This window comes from Maniola jurtina, chromosome 27, assembly GCF_905333055.1.
Source record: "Maniola jurtina chromosome 27, ilManJurt1.1, whole genome shotgun sequence".
NCBI classification, from domain to species: domain Eukaryota; kingdom Metazoa; phylum Arthropoda; class Insecta; order Lepidoptera; family Nymphalidae; genus Maniola; species Maniola jurtina.
In genome coordinates this window covers 2,487,445-2,506,386 of record NC_060055.1, presented here as the reverse complement: position 1 = coordinate 2,506,386, position 18,942 = coordinate 2,487,445, and the positions used below count along the sequence as shown (strand labels likewise).

Sequence of the window (18,942 nt, the reverse complement as noted above, 5' to 3'; positions counted from 1 at the left end):
GCACAGGGTAATCAGTCTCTACCAAAGAAATTAATTTTTAAGTTATTTATTTTTAAGTTCCATACCTCAAAAGAAAAAACGGAACCCTTATAGGATTACTTTGTTGTCTGTTTGTCTGTAATTTCTTAAACTTTAAGGTAAAGATTTTTATGTAATCCTGTGAAGATGATACTGCCATTGTCGGAATTATAATGCCATAAGCCCACTTTGTCGTATTAATTTACAAATTGCGAAAAACTAAATTAAAGAATGTCGCGGGTAGACCCGCCTCATGCACCTTAAAAGGCGATTGACCCCACGGTTTTAAAACCACTAAAATACCAGAGTTTTGCAATGTATCGTAAAACTGTGAAAATACCTTGTATCACACTTAATATTATAAAGAAGAAAGTTTGTAGGTGTGTGTGTGTGTGTGTGTTTGTGTATGTTTGTTACTCCTTCACGCAAAAACTACTGGACGGATTGGGCTGAAATTAAGAATGGAGATAGATTATACCCTGGATTAGCACATAGGCTACTTTTTATTCCGGAAAATCAAAGAGTTCCCACGGGAATTTTAAAAACCTACATCCACGCGAACGAAGTCGCGGGCATCAGCTAGTTAAGTATAAGCCACGCAAAGTGAGAAAACCCCACGAAATTACTGTAGTTATTTATATACCTACCTACCTATTAAGATAATAAAATGGATGATTTAGGTAATAATAGGTTTTATTTAAGTCCTACCTAATTAATTTTTAGCTTTATTTATTTTTATACAATTTGTACGAAATAAATAAATTATTAATAAAATACGTATCTCATATTTTATTTCACTCTAAAATACATAAAAAAAGAAAAATAAATTAAGTGTGTTCCTAGATAGGTAGTAGTTTTTTTTTTTTTTTTAATTACAAAAAAATAACCCAGGTCTTACGATCATGGTGTGGTAATTAGAATGATATTTTTGCACCAAATTCATTAAAAATTTTCAAAAGAAAAATAAAACCGACTTCAAAAACCAAAAACACTAAAAAGTAGAAAATAATTTTTGTTTAGCTACACATGTAATGTACCTAGGTATGAAGTCGAGCGAGCATATTAAAACAAAATTAGAAATCCAAGAGTGAAGCTCGCCCGACTTCATACCTAGGTACATTACATGTGTAGCTAAACAAAAATTATTTTCTACTTTTTAGTGTTTTTGGTTTTTGAAGTCGGTTTTATTTTTCTTTTGAAAATTTTTTATTTCACAATTTTTAGTGGCCCCACTGTACTATAATATGCTATGCCCAGTTAAAACCCTACTGTTTACTAAGCTATTACACTGATCGCGAGCAATTTGCTCTTATCCGTTGAGGAGTTCTGTTCTCCATCTCCGAAGATATTCATCAGATCTTCACCAAATTTATATGGGACCACCTGCACAGTATACCCTTTCAAACAAAAAAAAATATTTCCAAATCGGTCCAGGGGTCTTTGAGTAATCGGGGAGCATACATAAAAAATAAAAAAAAATAAAGATCCCGACGAATTGAGAACCTCCTCCTTTTTTGGAAGTCGGTTAAAAATCTGTAAACGTCTCATAATTATCGCAAATTCCACTTTTTGTTTGACAAATAGGACATAAATCTTGAAATCAAAATATAAAAATATGATTCTTAACAGGGCTCTCTCCGTCACTCGCTTCATACAATCGTAGTTTCAATTTCATTTGAATATTAAGCAACCAAAGTCCATGAAATTTTGCAGACATATTCTAGAAACTAATATCTGTGTCTGTGGTGTTTTAGATTTTTCTAAAAATATGTAGGTTTAAAATTACAGGGGCTCAAAGATTTGTATGTAAATTTTTAAGACCACGTAACTTTGAAACCGAATATTTCAACAGAAATCTGAAAAACCACAGACATAGATATTAGTTTCTAGAATATGTCTGCATGGACTATGGTTGGATATTGTGGTATGGTTGGACTTACTATTCAAATGAAATTGGAACTACGTTTGTATGAAGCGAGTGACGGAGAGACCCCTCTTAATACCTATTGTTTAGATAAACCTAAGGTAATCCAAGGTAATCATGCATAAGATAAAAAAATGTTGTGATAAAATTGATGGTAAATTCAAACTTATAGGATATAACTTTTTGTACAAGTAGAAAGATGCCAAATCAATGACTATTTTTGATGTCTATAGGTAATGTCAATGTATTATTTCCTTGAGCTTTTTACAATTCAGTAGGTACAGTTATAAAAGATCCAGTTTTCTAATTTATATCTTATCAAATCCTTTATTTTGGATTATGTACACCTTTTCTATAATTTTATTCTATCCATTTTAATCTATTATAAAATGGTCCAAGTTTTTATGCGGTAATTGCGGTAAGTTTAATTTTTTGTGGATTGTGACCATCCATAATATTAATATTATATAAATACGAAAGTGTGTCGTCTGTCTGTCTGTCTAGCTACCTTTTCACGGCCCAATAGTGTAACCGATTCTGAAGTTTAGTACAGAGTTAGCTTATATCCCGGGGACGGAAATAGGCTACTTTTTATCCCGAAAAATCAAAGAGTTCCCGCGGGATTCCTAAAGACCCATCCACTTGTATGAAATTTGCCACCGAAGTAGCTTGCGTCCCTGTAATCGAAACAGGCAACTTTTTATCCCGGAAAGTCAAACAGTTCCCACGGGATCTATAAAGATCTAAATCCACGCGGACGAAGTCGCGGGCATCCTCTAGTTAACTATAAAAATCAAGTGTGATTTTACAATAAATGTTTTGTCTAAATGATTGCGATCATGATTTTCAAGTTGTTCATTGAAATAAACTAATGATTTTTCAAAGCTACTGCTACATATTCAAGCAGAGAGACTTCATCTGAACTGTTGTCGTTGCGATGGTGTTTTGCAACAACAGTGGACCCCCGGTAAACAGACGTTTTGCAGGGCAGTGTCGGACTATCGAATTTGCCGGATTATAGAGTACTGCCTAAGACCCCCTATAGTCCGGCGTTTTTTATTAAAGAGTACCTTGTAATCCGACAAATTAAAGATCCAACGATAATATTCTATATGTCAAAAGTAAACCACATCACATCACACTACTAATATTATAAAGGGTAAAGTTTGTGTGTATGTGTATATGTTTGTTACTCCTTCACGCAAAAACTACTGAGCGGATTGGGCTGACATTAAGAATGGAGATAGATTATCCCCTGGATTAGCCCATAGGCTACTTTTTATCCCGGAAAATTAAAGTGTTCCCACGGGATTTTTAAAAAACCTTCATCCACGCTAACGAAGTCGCGGGCATCAGCTAGTTCAATAATAAAATAAACTTGTCGGATTACAGGGGGTGCCGGATTAGACAGGGGCCGGATTACCGGGGGTCCACTGTACTCTCTTGATATCAGATTATTTATTACGTTCAACGTTCTACCATGTTCCCATTTTAATCAGAATTTGTTTATTATTTAGACCCTATATGACATTTTGCAATTTTATAAGGAGCCTTCAGTGGATCCTCTAGAATCTAATCAGTTTTATCATAACACTTTTAATTACAGAATTACCAATGTACACGTTCATATGATATTAAACAATAAATACAAAACTGTTGAGATCGATATAACAACATACAAGACGAAACAACGTGAAAATCACCATTCTGATGCCATGAACGAAAATATCACAGAGAGATACAAAAAATGCAATCAAAATAGATTCATCTGTTCCATATGTTTGAACAAAAAAGCTTCACAAGAAGACAACAGACATAAAGAATGTTGCAAACGGAAATCTAAATCTTGTCCCATTTGTCAGAAAGCTTGTGAAATTGATGAATTTAATAATGGGCATAAGAAAAATGGCCACAGGAAAGTGGAAATGGGCGATGAAGCTACTAAACTTGATAATGTTAGTAAAGATACCAACGGCAAGAACATTCAAACATCTCAACCAGATGTTACTAAAGGACTGACTTTACTTAACGAAGTACTAACTGTGTTCCAAAATAAAAAACAACTAGAGACTAAAAACCACAATACAAGTAAAACTGTTATACTCAAAGATGCAAGCGTGGAAACGGACAGACAGACAACCAAACCAAAACTAACTTTTAGCAAAACATTTCTTTACTCGCTAGGAGACAACGATGACATCCAGAAAAACGGTAAATTCTCAATAATAAATTCTCAACCAGAAATTGGAGAAACTGTTATAAAATCACAATTTTCGATAGACTTAAAACAGAAATCTTCATCAATACCTCAAATGAAGTTAGAAGAACTAAAACAATCCTTGAAACAGAAAACTAAATCGAAAGACGCCATTGAAGAAGTGAATAGAATGTTCGGGAACGTTCGAAAGCAAGAATTGGGGGAAAGTCTAGATGATTCTAATAGGCCAATGATTAGAAGCGGCCCTAGAGTGTTGCCAGTTGTTAAAACTAATAACCATAATTCGGAGAGTAAAAATACCAAAGAACAACAGGATTGTTGCCATTGTCAGAATTGTTATCACATGTCAAGCGGTGATTCTATCCAAGGGTGTTGTTATTTAGAGAGATATGATAAGTGTTGCAAAGCTTGTTGTCATCATATACATCGACGCGCAGAGGTTTCCGAGCATTGCTACAGTAAAAATGATTGTAAGCATTCTGTGAATGTTCATGATGGATAATCCATACTAATATTATAAATGCGAAAGTGTGTCTGTCTGTCTGTCTGCTGTCTGTCTGTCTGTCTGTCTGTCTATCTGTCTGTCTGCTACGCTTTCACGGCTTAACCGCTGAACCGATTTTAATGAAATTTTGTACGGACTTAGGATACATTCCGGGGAAAGACATAGGCTACTTTTTATTCCGGAAAATCAAACAGTTCCCACGGGATCTTTAAAAACATAAATCCACGCGGACGAAGTCGCGGGCATCCTCTAGTCTGCAATATTTTCATTCGTTCTAATGATAAACAATATACAAATTGATACAATAAATTATATAGGTAATTAAGATAAAGCGGACTTGGACGAATAAACCACTTTTTTTTATAATTCGTCTAAGGCAAGTCATTCTTGGACTGTTTTATTAGTGGATGCGACGGGTCTGCCAGCGAAATTCAAATTTAATTTGGGTTTTCGCAATTTTTAAACTAATACGACAAAGTAGGCTTATGGCACTTTTATTGCGCCAACGGCAGTATCATCATCACAGATTTATATAAAAATCTTTACTTGAAAGGTTCCAGTTAAGAAATTAGCTCTAGTAGTCTAGTATCGACTAATTTGTGAGTAACTCATGTCAAACTCATTATTTTGACTACTTTTTTAAAAGTGAACATTTTCAAGTAAAAATTTTTATGTAATCCTGTGAAGACGATACTGCCATTGTCGGAATTAGGATGCCATAAGCCTAATTTGTCGTATTAATTTCATCCATCCATCAGCCTGTATGCGTCCACTGCTGGACATAGGCCTTTCCAAGAGCGCGCCACCAAACACGGTCCTCCGCCTTCCTCATCCACCCGCTCCCCGCCACCTTCTTCAGGTCATCGGTCCAGCGGGCAGGAGGTCGTCCCACACTGCGCTTACCGGTACGCGGTCTCCACTCCAGAACACGTCTGCCCCATCGGCCGTCGGTTCTGCGACAGACATGACCTGCCCACTGCCACTTCAGCTTGCTGATCCTTTGAGCTATGTCGGTCGCTTTTGTTCGTATTAATTTACAGATTGTGAAAAACCAAATTAAATTTGAATTTCGCGGGCAGACCCGTCTCATGCCTTAAGAAAGTTTGTTCGTATTCCATTGGATCTCCAACATTGACATTAATCGTGGGTACTTTCTTATGATTTTATTTTTTGATAGTGATTTTCATTTTATTATATTTTTTAACAATATACGTTATCAATTACCTCAACTTTGTTTCATTGCCTTATAAGTAAATAGGAACCCAAATGACCTAATTACCTATTATTCTTGAAATAAAATGAAAAGAAATACATAAATGTAATCCCTTTATTACAACAAAGTACTTAACAAATGCTATCTATACTAATAAATAAAATTGGAGTGTCTGTCTGTAATTTCGAAATAACTACCTCATATTAAGCTCATATGGTTATTTGAACGATACCAACACTGAATCACACGTTTTTAAAATTTTTGTCTGTCTGTCTGTCTGTCTGTCTGTCTGTCTGTCTGTCTGTCTGTCTGTCTGTTTGAAAAGGCTAATCTTTGGAACGGCTGAACCGATTTTGACGGGACTTTCACAGGCAAGTAGAGGATTGACCAGGGCGTAAAATAGGCTACTTTTTTAACCGACTTTCAAAAAGGGAGTTGTGTTTTTCTACCTATGTACACCGAAATCTCCGAGATATCTGAACCGATTTACGTCATTTCTTTTTTAATCGATAGAGGAACTTTGCGACATTGTTTCATAAAAAATTTGGAGTCCAACTCCTCAATCCTGATGCTGCAGGGGATCTGACCAATCCACGCGGGCGAAGCTGCGGGCATCAGCTAGTAGTATTATATAATAAAATTAAAAATAAAAACTGTCTGAAGAATGCTTAATTTTCTCGCTTCTGAAACAAGAAAAAAATTATTTGTAACATAATAAGCGCATATGCATAATATGCACACTATGCATATGCACATTATGCATATGCATATTATAAACATGCATAATATGCATGTTTGCAAGGCCTTCTGCCGCTGGTCCTGCAGTAATAGAGTGAACTGGAGTTAGGGAACTCTCGATTCGATCCTGAATTGACGATATAAATGTCAAACTAGAGGATGCCCGCGACTTCGTCCGCGTGGATTTAGATTTTTATAGGTCCCTGTTTGATTTTCCGGGATAAAAGTTGCCTATTTCGATTACAGGGACGCAAGCTACTTCGTTACCAAATTTCATACAAATCGGTTAAGTATGGGTCTTTAGGAATCCCGCGGGAACGCTTTGATTTTCCGGGATAAAAAGTATCCTATGTCCGTCCCGGGGATATAAGCTAACCTTGTACCAAATTTCGTCAGAATCGGTTACACTGTTGGGCCGTGATAGAGCACGCTTAAAGCACTATTAGGGAAGGCAGTAGTAGACAGGTGCAGAATTCAACGTTGGACGCACGCAGTCTGATATCACACTAATATTATAAAGGCGAAAGTTTGTATGTGTGGGTGTGTGTGTGTATGTTTGTTACTCCTTCACGCAAAAACTACTTGACGGATTGGGCTGAAATTTAGAATGGAGATAGATTATACCCTGGATTAGCACATAGGCTACTTTTTATCCCGGAAAATCAAAGAGTTCCCACGGGAATTTTAAAAACCTACATCCACGCGAAAGAAGTCGCGGGCATCAGCTAGTACCTAATAATGATGATGATGATGATGTATTAATACCTATTTTCTGGATATTTGCTTCGGTTTCGATCTAGTTTTTCGCTGTGAGCTCTTTCCCAGTCCTTCGGACTATCTTGGCTGAAAGAAAAACAGCAGTATTAGATACATCTAAAGCAATCACTTATTGCCAAATAGAATGGCAAAGTTAACAGTCTACACCCCTAAGTTATCAATATTCCCTACGTATAGCTCTTTGCTTCTATGAATGCCGTGTTGGATTCCGCTTACTCTTCCATTTGTAAAAAAACCGGCCAAGTGCGAGTCAGACTCGAGCACCGAGGGTTCCGTACTCTGCTAATTTCCCGACATTTTGCTTTGCACGATAAATCAAAAACTATTACGCATAAAAATAAATAAAAATCTGTTTTAGAATGTACAGGTTAAGCCCTTTCATACGATACCCCACTTGGTATAGTTATTTTACTTTGTAAATTAAAACACATTTTAAAATTTTTTTAACGATGTAACCACAAATTCACGGTTTTCGGATTTATTCCTTTACTTGTGCTATAAGACCTACCTACCTGCCAAATTTCATGATTCTAGGTCAACAGTAAGTACCCTATAGGTTTTCTTAACAGACACGACGAACGGACAGACAGACAGATAACAATGTGATCCTATAAGGGTCCCGTTTTCCTTTTGAGGTACGGAACTCTAAAAACTTGCAAATTGGGAGTCTATGGAGCACCGAAAAGACTTCAGCTCTTTTCGTGTTTTCTATCAACTCTACAATGGAGGGTACATTTAACATTTGGTTGTCAATCATGTTTACTTGCTTGCTTTTAGCCTACACTAACTAACAAATAAAATTGAAGTGTCCTGTCTGTTTGAACGGGCTAATCTTCGGAATGGCTAAACCTATTTTGACGGGACTTTCACAGACAAGTAGAGGATTAACCGAGGAGTAACATTAGGCTACTTTTTAACAGACTGAAAAATGGAGGAGTCGTGTTTTTCTACCTATGTACCTACACTGATATCTCCGAGATTTCTGAACCGATTTCCGTAATTTTTTTTAATCGATAAAGGAACTTTGTGACGTTGTTCCATAAAATTTTGGATTCCAACTCCTCAACCCTGATGCTGCAGGGGATCCGACCAATCCACGCGGGCGAAGCTGCGGGCTTCATCCAGTTTCTGGAATATAAGAGAAGATACTCACTCTCCTAAACCTAAATTGAAAAACGGCACCTCCTTAGATCTATTCCCTTTCTGATCAAACTCTTTGGTCAGAACCTTTTTTATCGTATTCGTAGAATCGACGAATTTGCACATGCATTCATTCAGAGTTTGCATTTTCAGCAGAACATTATTATCTGAACTTTGTGGTGTATCGATTAGTTTTTCGATTTCTTCTGAGATTTTTCGGCAATTGTGTAAATCTGGTATGTCAGCCATTTTCAAATCTGTATTAGTTGATGTGTGTTTGAGTATTTTGATTTTTGGAGTGATAGTTTCTATGACGAATTCTCCGTTCTCTATGATTTCGTCAGGGGGTTTGTAATATGGTTGTCGTATTCCATAGATCTGGGCTGGGGAGTCGTCTGATAGTCCATCTTTAGTCTTGGCCATGACTAGTTTAAGCAAATTGTCTAGACCGATTTTGTGGTCGTTCAGAAGATGTCTATCTAGGACTGTTATCCTGGAATAAAGGCATTATTATTATACCTAACCGACTTCATAAAAAGGAGTCGAAAAACACTAAAAAGTAGAAAATAATTTTTGTTTAGCTACACATGTAATGTACCTAGGTATGAAGTCGGGCGAGCTTCACTCTTGGATTTCTAATTTTGTTTTAATATGCTCGCTCGACTTCATACCTAGGTACATTACATGTGTAGCTAAACAAAAATTATTTTCTACTTTTTAGTGTTTTTGGTTTTTGAAGTCGGTTTTATTTTTCTTTTGAAAATTTTTTATTTAGCCCATTTCTTCTGATATGATGCTTACCGATCAGAATCAAACGAGCATAAGTGGCAGGCGAAGATCTCCTTCTGCTCCCGGAGTGACTCGATAACACCGCTCACGCTTGACCCTAGTTCCTTCATGGCTTTAGACGTGCATTCGCTTTGACCTGGTAAATCCTGGAAAAAGTTAAGTACCTATTACAAAAAGTTTGGTAGGACCTGCTTAGCTCAATTGGAGAAATAAGCTTTTTAAAGTTGGTTCAAATCTGATCTTTCGGTTTCTGGTTGGTCATAATATTAAGTTTTTTTTGTTATTCAGACACAAGTTAGTCATTGATAGCAATTTCACCTAGGGTAAGTGAGTCTAAGATGGAAGCGGGCTAACCTGGAAGGTTTTGGAGCATTTTTTATACAGGGGTCCTAGGTAATTACAGAATACAGTAGGTGACAGGTGCGACAAGGATATTTTGGCGCGTGGCGAAAATCGGAACTAACGCCACCATCTTGTTAAGAGTCACGCTGTCCCCTATGAATTGCAATTGGGTATGACAGTTTTTATTAAATTCATAGGGGACAGCGTGAATCTTAACAAGATGGCGGCGTTAGTTCCGATTTTCGCCACGCGCCAAAGGATCCTTGTCGCACCGATCACCTACAGACTGTACTCTGTAATTACCTAGGACCTAGGTATAAAAACGCATATATATTTAACTCACATTAAAATTGAGCGTAGGATCAGAGCCCTCTTCCGGGTGTGCGAAGAGATTTCTGCTGCGACGGATGCGCGCACGCAGCTTATCAAACAACCGCGTCGCTGACGACGTCCGTGTTGCCACTGTCCCAACATAGATGGGGTTAGTTTTAAAAAGCCTTACAACTTACTGATAATAATGTTATAATCTATATGTATTGTATATAAAAGTAAAAGCTGACTGACTGACTGATCTGTCAACGCGCAGCTCAAACTACTGGACGGATCGGGCTTCTTACTACAAGTGTAAATTAAAAATTTATAACACCCCCGACAAGTGAAAGTTACAGTAACTAGAAAAGAGCTGATAACGGCTTTCAAACGGCTGAACCGATTTTTTTGGATTATAGCTAAGAACACTCGATCGAGCCACCTTTCAAACAAAAAAAACTAAATTAAAATCGGTTCAATAGTTTAGGAGCTACGATGCCACAGACAGATACACAGATACATATGTCAAACTTATAACACCCCTCTTTTTGGGTCGGGGGTTTAAAGAAGGCTCCAACCTCTTATAGATACTGTAATTATAATTTACTTTAAATAACAATTTTTTTAATCACAATTTTCGTAGGGATCCCCAATTTTTTTGAAAATAAAATACAGTTAATGTCACTCAGGAATAATGTAATTTTCAAAATCGGTTCAGTAGTTCTAGAGACTACTTCCCACAAACAAAACCTATTTATAATATTAGTAAAGATGGTTAATATGGATATGGATGGCTAGACGATGCCCGCGACTTCGCCCGCGTAGATTTAGGTTTTTCGAAATCCCGTGGGAACTCTTTGATTTACCGGGATAAAAAGTAGCCTATGTGCTAATCCAGGATATTATCTATCTCCCTTCCAAATTTCAGCCAAATCCGTCTAACAGTTTTTGCGTGAAAGAGTAACAAACATACTCACAAACTTTCGCCTTTATAATATTAGTGTGATTCGATGATCAATACTAACATTTTAGTCGCTTATTTTCTTTGGTCGGCGAGAACGAGAGATCTAGGCACGCTGAACGAGGAACTGTGTTTGACTTCTCCTGTAACTGAAATATGAGAATGCAGTTAGTACAGGTACTTAAAGGAAAAATCGGTCAAACGCGAGTCAAACTCGCGCACCGAGGGTTCCGTACTCGAGTATTTATTATTTCACGGTTTTCGGATGATTTCCTTGACTTGTGCTATAAGATCTACCTACCTGCCTTTCATAAGTCAACGGGAAGTACCCTATAGGTTTTCTAGACGGACATACAACAAAGTGGTCCTATACGGGTTCCATTTTCCTTTGGAGGTACTGAACCTCAAAAGTGTTATTTCTTGTACATGATACGGAACCCTTAGTATGCGAGTCCGACTTGCACTTGGCCGGTGTTTTCTTACATTGTGAGCGGTAGTTGCAGTCGTCTCGTGGTGTAGCTGATGATGCATCGTCAACGCACTCTCGAACTGTGCTGTGAAGCTGCACTGAGAGCAACTGGAATGAGATGACAGGTTCTAATCTAAATCTATACTAATAAATAAAATTGGAGTGTCTGTCTGTAATTTCGAAATAACTACCGCATATTAAGGTCATATGGTTATTTGAACGATACTATAACTGAATCACACGTTTTTAAAATTTTTGTCTGTCTGTCTGTCTGTTTGAAAAGGCTAATCTTGGGAACGGCTGAACCGATTTTGACGGGATTGTCACAGACAAGTAGAGAATTGACCAGGGAGTAACATAGGCTACTTTTTTAACCGACTTTCAAAAAGGGAGTTGTGTTTTTCTACCTATGTACACCGAAATCTCCGAGATTTCTGAACCGATTTGCGTCATTTCTTTTTTAATCGATAGAGGAACTTTGCGACATTGTTTCATAAAAAATTTGGAGTCCAACTCCTCAATCCTGATGCTGCAGGGGATCAGACCAATCCACGCGGGCGAAGCTGTGGGCATCTGACTGACTGACTGATGTGCAGCTCAAACTATGACAACCTTCCTGGCGCAGTGGTAAGCGCTGTGGTCTTATTAGTAGGAGGTCCCGGGTTTGGGTTTGAAATTTTATAATTTCTAAATGTAACAAACACTCACCTATAAAACATTGTAAATTAAGTATAAAATAATTGAAATATATCTAAGAAATATCATTAAAAACCAATAAAAACGCTTCCGAAGTTCTACACAACAGCTTTTGTCAATTCTGTCAAAGTTCTGACATATTGACTGTCACCAATTTGACTGAGAATCGAGAGTAAGAAAATCTATGAATAGGTTTTATTAAAAAGGTTTGATTAAGGGTCGACAAGAAAAGATTTCAAGTAGATGTTTTAAGTACAGGAGCATTAGTTATTAATTCCACATGACAGATACTATCTGTGTTCTGTATACATTTCTTGCCTACCCTCACAAAAGCTATCTATATCAATACTAATAAATAAAATTGGAGTGTCTGTCTGTAATTTCAAAATAACTACCGCATATTAAGGTCATATGGTTATTTGAACGATACCTTAACCGAATCACACGTTTTTAAAATTTTTGTCTGTCTGTCTGTTTGAAAAGGCTAATCTTGGGAACGGCTGAACCGATTTTGACGGGATTTTCACAGACAAGTAGAGAATTGACCAGGGAGTAACATAGGCTACTTTTTTAACCGACTTTCAAAACGGGAGTTGTGTTTTTCTACCTATGTACCTACACCGAAATCTCCGTGATTTCTGAACCGATTTGCGTCATTTCTTTTTTAATCGATAGAGGAACTTTGCGACATTGTTTCATAAAAAATTTGGAGTCCAACTCCTCAATCCTGATGCTGCAGGGGATCTGACCAATCCACGCGGGCGAAGCTGCGGGCATCAGCTAGTATTATAATATGACGTGATTATCTGTAGTGCAATTCTATGTCATATACCTAGAGGATGCCCGCGGCTTCGCCCGCGTGGATTTCGTTTTTTTAAAATCCCGTAGGAACTCTTTGATTTTCCGGAATAAAAAGTAGCCTATGTCTTTCCCTGGGATGTATCCCAAGTCTGTACCAAATTTTATTAAAATCGGTTCAGCGGTTGAAAACGTAACAGACAGACACACTTTCGCATTAATAATATTAGTATGGATTGAGAAAAAAGTTCGTCTACTGTTGTTTATCAATGCCAAAGATATTATTACAAAACTCCACATAAGCAAAGCTCATCCCATCCATTTATATTTAAAAAAATATTTATAGTTAATATGTTTATAAAAATATTGGGCCAGTTTTTTTCGTGAATCAACTCAAAAAATATCCGGAAAGTCTAATCAACCATAGTAGGGTTGCTTACCAATTTGGATTTTTGGGACATTCCGATTTTTTGGAATCAGGGCCTGCAAAATAACAAGAATTTTAAAATTGTACCTTACTTTCGCATAACTCAATAGTTATTGTACTTAATAATAATTATTATTACTATTTGAAGTAAAGTTATTCAAACAAGACGTTAAAGGAATTTCTAAAAATATTTTTTTAAGCAGGTAGGTAACTAAATTAACAATTACCTAATCCTTCTTTACCTAAATTAGCATACAGAGGTCCGTTACATACTAGAGGAAAGGATCCAACTCTAAGCTTTTATCAAACTTGAAAATCTGAAAAACGCGTGTTTTAGACAGCATCTACGCTTAATCCTTTACATCCTGTCCCTAATATTAAAACACAATTAACAAAGATTAAGTCCTTAAGATTCGATCTTAGTGCATTATCATTTAATAGTTAAACCACAGAATTGTGTGAAATCTTTGCAATTTTTTCACACAATCAACATTCAATTATGTCTTTTTCTTCTTTAACCAGATAAAACCTTTGTGCGCGATTTATCGTAATCAGATCGAATTAACCGAGATTTTTTAATGTAGTTTTGGAACGCAAATACTAGGCAATATCATCCTTATTACCTTTAAAATAAGGAATTTAAGGTTCACAGACCACAGGTAAACTTAAGTTGGTTTATATACAAAGCCTTTGGAACCTGGTAAGTTAGTAACTGCGTTTTTCACCTCTTTGAATTCAACTAGTCACAACCCGTCGGTCGGCGTGTGCGCACGTCATTTGGATTTTTACGTTATAAAGATCAAAATAGACACCATAAAACACCCAAAAACGTAAAATCCACACATTGACAATACCTTTTATACCCTAAAACACAAGTGCGTTAAAAAGTTTTTGAACAAAGCTAAAATAAACCGGTTAAAATAGGAAGTAGGTACGACAACACAACATTTCGCGTTCAGTTATATAAAATCGTTCTTTCGCAGGTAAGGCTGGCTTTGTTTGTGTAAAAGAGTTTTGTTTTTAGAAAAAAAAAGTGGTTAACAGTCGCCAGTTGAGTGAAATCGAGTGCATTTTGTCAGGTGAGTGATTGTTCTTTTTTTTTGGTCGCTCAACGCTTTCTCCGAGGTATTTTAGGGTTGAAAGAGTATGACGTGAATTGGAACGCTAGTTTTTTTGGGTGTTTCAAAGCGTACATTTCTCTTTCTTGAAACTTTTCTTGAAAATAACGTTGTTTCTTGGTTAACTTTGGTTTTATTGCTGTTAAACCTGTTTAGGTACAGGTTAGGTGGCAAACTTAGCTTAGATACCTATATAACAGTTGACATGCTACTTTTGCATTGCGATGGCACCTTTTCAACACGTTTTACTCAGTGGCCAGGTATCTAGTTAAGTTGTTCAGAGTCATACAATGCATATAAAAAGTAGGTAGGTAGCAAAGTAGGTTGTAGTTAACCCTCAATTTCTTGGTTTGTAACCAACTGTTATATAATTAGACGTAAGTAATTGCATAGTTTAACTACCGTAATTCAATATGTCTTATGTAGGTTCGTTAACTTCGTTACACACTTATTAATTAGTTTAAAATTATTGATTTCTAAACAAAATCATGCATTGATAAATTGAAAATAATATTGACTTCAAAATCAAAATACACACGTCTACCATTTATAAATTATTTAGGTCAATAGATAATTTAAGACTCAAAATCTTGGGTTTTTGGGTCAATTTTTTAACTTTTCGGCAAGCACATTATATTCTTGCGAAAAGTGACAGAATTACAACATTTAACTTAATCAGCCTAATTGTCCTTATGCAAGTAAGCCTTAGATTTTAAACTCCTGGCAAAATTGGAACTTATTTTTTTTTTTTAGAAAAAGGAAGAAAACATGTATATTTTTCAAATCAAATATTTTTTTCCAAAATAGGATAAATCCGCAAAAAATCCGACTCATGGTTGCCCTCTTCCCTAAACCAACCTAACCTCTTCTTCTCTTTTGAAAAAAAAATGCTTTTAATATCAAAATCAAGTCTCCTATTATACACATAGGCTGGAGGTCCAAGCCATGCAAGCAAGAGGCATCAAACGCTCTTACCAAATTGTGTCAAGTTTTTAATGTGTGTGTCAGTGTGAGTATGAAAACCCACAAAAGTCAGCAAACCGGCTGCATGCGGAAATTGTCAAATCATTTTGTCCAAGTGGCTCTCTACACATTCAGCCTCATACGCATGGCTAAGGTTTGGAATACTCTTCCGCGATCTGTGTTTCCTACCAATTACAATCCGGGTATTTTTAAAACAAGAGCGAATAGGCACCTTCAAGGTAAACGCGTCCTATCTTAGACCACATCATCACTTTCCATCAGGTGTGATTTTGGTCAAGCGCGCGTGGGTCCATATTGTGTACTAGTAGGCTATTATAACCGTGCATTTACATATTCGACTTTGCGACTCGTCACTTTCCGCAACCTCTTTTGCGAATCACACTAATATTATAAAGGCGAAGTTTCTATGTGTGTTTGTATGTTTGTTACTCTTTCACGCAAAAACTTCTGGACAAATTTGGCTGATATAATGGAGATAGATTATATCCTGGATTAACACATAGGCTACTTTTTATCCCGTAAAGTTAAAGGATTTTTAACAAAACCTATAGCCACGCGAACGAAGCCGCGGGCATCAGCTAGTATGTTAATATACCTTTGTTTATAATAATATGATATGATAATATGTACATATGTACAAATGTGCTGATTCTTCTCGATTATGTTAGCCAGCATGTATTAGCTGGCAAAGATGTTTAAATAAAAAAAACCACTCGCCAAGTGCGAGTCAGACTCGCGCACTGAGGGTTCCGTGCTCGGGTATTTTTTCCAACATTTTGCACGATAAATCGAAAACTATTATCCATAAAAATAAATAAAAATCTGTTTTAGTATGTACAGGTAAAGCCCTTCTATATGTTACCTCACTTGGTATAGTTATCTTATATTATATTATAGGGAGACAGTATCAAGACCGGGAGCCGCAGCAGAAATGGCTGAAAACGCAAGTATGCCTCTCTTATTGAGAGTTACATTTTTGTTCCGTTTGCCGTGGAGACCCTGGGGCCATGGAGTCTTAGTGCAAATAAATTTTTACGAGACATTTCACCGCGTTTAATAGCCTCATCGGGTGACAGAAGGGCTGGCTCATTTTTTGCGCAACGGATCAGCCTGGCTGTCCAACGCGGAAATGCAGCCAGTATTCTTGGCACCATTCCACGCGGGCATGATTTGTATAGTAATTAGATAAGGCTAGGCTTTAAGTTTTATTGTAATATTTTCGTTATCTTATTTTGAAAATTGAAACACATTTCATTTTTTTTTAAATGACACGACAGATGGACGGACCAAGTGAGCGTAACGGTCAGGCTATACATAGATACTTAACCTCACAGGCAGCATGCGTTTCAACTTTCAACCCACCAGTAGCACGTAGCCACTCGTCGCACCCTCTTCTGCGAGTGTGTAAATACACCTTTAGGGTCCGTTCACACAGACCGGCTCGGACCGGAAAGCAGATTTTGATAGCGATTAAAATAGAGTGTTGGATAGTTGCAATAAGGTTTATTTTTACATATCACGTCTTTTGTTATTGAGAATGCCGGAGAGCAAACCTTACGCGGTTAGGGCGGATTTCACCATTCGCTACAGAAACCTAGTTTAATAAAACTAAGTTTAGCTTAACTGAGTTTAAACAAACAATTTGAACTCAGTTTAAGTCAAACCGATTTCACCAGCTCTATACTAATCGCGTTTAGTAAAACTAAGTTTTACTTGCAAGAACAAAGCGCATTGTCATTGTGCTATACCTGCTCTTTGTTCTTTTTCTTTTCTGGTCGGTGTTGTATGGTGTTTGTCATTGTGTTTCTTTTTAAAGTTTTTATTATTTAAGTATTTGAAATTGATATCAATATAAGTTTTTTTGTTATAGTATTTTGTTTTATTAATTTTGTCGTTATTTTGTATTGTTAGTTGTTGTTGTTTTTACTTTGCTACTAGTTATGTCAAAAAGAAAAAGAGACGCCACTTTTGCCGCCAGCGAAAAATTGGCTCTTGCTGAAGTCGTCGAAAGACACTTCAACATTGTCGAAAATAAAAAAAACCAACGCGGCTTCATTGGCTGAAAAGCGTGAAGAGTCGAAGTGCTTCTTCTCTTGCCATCCATCTTGGACGACGAACAATATATTACATCGGCATCACTATCATCAAAAGCTAATGCCAATGCTCTTTTCATATTGATAATCAGCAAAGATTAGTTTACATTAGTATGAAAATATACACTTGAAAGCTCTCTAAACTCGGTTTAACTGAGCTAAACGTCGAAAATTGGTGGTTTAGAATTTAAACCGAGTTTAGCTTTAACTGCGTTTAATTGACGTCGGTGAAATGCAAACTATGGCCCTAAACTCAGTTATGTGCGTAAACTGAGTTTAGCGTGAACTAATCGCGTTTAGTTTTGTCGGTGAAATTGGCCCTTAGTGTGAAAAAATAAAAGGAGCCGACCGGCTACGTATGATTTCTGATGACACGCTCTTCCGCTCTCGCGCAGCCGAACAGCTCCGTTTGCGTATACAGTGCTCTTCCAGCCGGTCTATCACTAATATTATAAAGGCGAAAGTTTGTATGTGTGTGTGTGTGTGTGTGTGTATGTTTGTTACTCCTTCACGCAAAAACTACTGGACGGATTTGGCTGAAATTTGGAATGGAGATAGATAATATCCTGGAATAGCACATAGGCTACTTGTTATCCCGGAAAATCAAAGAGTTCCCACGGGATTTCGAAAAACCTAAGTCCACGCGGGCGAAGTCGCGGGCATCGGCTAGTGTGAAATAAAGCTTGGTCGTTCTGGCCAGTTTCAACCGTACGCGCGCCGGAGGTCTGTGTGAAAAAAAGATCACCGTCCGATTCTGTCAGAGTCGGTCTGTGTGAACGGACACTTACACGTATGTTTATAATACAATGTACATACACACATGTCATGGCATGTGTTTGATACATTGTCTATTGTGATGCTGATTCTTCTCGATTGCGGTAGCGGCCATTTATGGTGGCACAGATCACTATCGTAAATGTCAGAGGCTGCGCGCGCAGGAATCTTACTATACAGCATCCAATGAGTCATCTGTATAATAAGATTAATAAGTGTTATTTATTATTTACTAGCTGGTGCCCGCGACTTCGTCCGCGTGGATTTAGGATTTTAAAGATCCCGTGGGAACTGTTTGATTTTCGGGATAAAAAGTTGCCTATATCAATTACGGGGACGCAAGCTACCTCGGTACCTTTCATATAAATCGCTTAAACGGATGGGTCTTTAAGAATCGCGTGGGAACTCTTTGATTTTCCGGGATAAAAAGTAGCCTATGTCTGTCCCCGGGATATAAGCTAACTCTGTACCAAATTTCGTCAGAATCAGTTAAACTGTTGGGCCGTGAAAAGGTAGCAGACAGACAGACAGACACACTTTCGCATTTATAATATTAGTATGGAGGATGTGAAAGTACTTTTTATACTGGAAAATCAAAGAGTTCCCACGGGATTCTTAAAGGCCCATCGGTTTAATCGATTTATATGAA

At 37.1% G+C, this 18,942-nt stretch overlaps 3 protein-coding genes across 5 annotated transcripts in view; 2 read left to right on the top strand and 1 right to left on the bottom strand.

Annotated features, from left to right (window-relative positions):
* Positions 1 to 2,185: 2,185 nt before the first annotated feature.
* On the top strand, positions 2,186 to 4,704 carry LOC123878990. The gene is made up of 2 exons (XM_045926445.1): positions 2,186 to 2,360; positions 3,549 to 4,704. The coding sequence occupies exon 2, from the start codon at positions 3,571 to 3,573 to the stop codon at positions 4,660 to 4,662; it is 1,092 nt and encodes a 363-aa protein (XP_045782401.1). The 5' UTR covers positions 2,186 to 2,360; positions 3,549 to 3,570; the 3' UTR covers positions 4,663 to 4,704.
* Positions 4,705 to 5,990: 1,286 nt separating this feature from the next.
* On the bottom strand, positions 5,991 to 18,379 carry LOC123878989. Its single transcript, XM_045926443.1, has 10 exons — positions 18,340 to 18,379; positions 13,338 to 13,380; positions 11,418 to 11,511; positions 10,999 to 11,083; positions 10,008 to 10,126; positions 9,335 to 9,468; positions 8,547 to 9,026; positions 7,382 to 7,459; positions 6,506 to 6,561; positions 5,991 to 6,023 (listed from the first exon to the last, which is right to left on the bottom strand). The coding sequence occupies exons 1-9, from the start codon at positions 18,362 to 18,364 to the stop codon at positions 6,519 to 6,521; spliced, it is 1,101 nt and encodes a 366-aa protein (XP_045782399.1). The 5' UTR covers positions 18,365 to 18,379; the 3' UTR covers positions 5,991 to 6,023; positions 6,506 to 6,518.
* LOC123878985 (PTB domain-containing adapter protein ced-6) overlaps positions 14,076 to 18,942 on the top strand; it is a 77,024-nt gene continuing 72,157 nt past the window's right edge. The window contains exons 1-2 of one of the 3 annotated variants that reach the window (XM_045926438.1): positions 14,081 to 14,154; positions 14,308 to 14,403. The gene's annotated coding sequence lies outside the window, so the exon portion shown is untranslated. Of the gene's footprint in view, positions 14,404 to 18,942 lie in introns of all 3 variants that reach the window. The other 2 variants (XM_045926437.1, XM_045926436.1) reach the window with 2 other exon arrangements.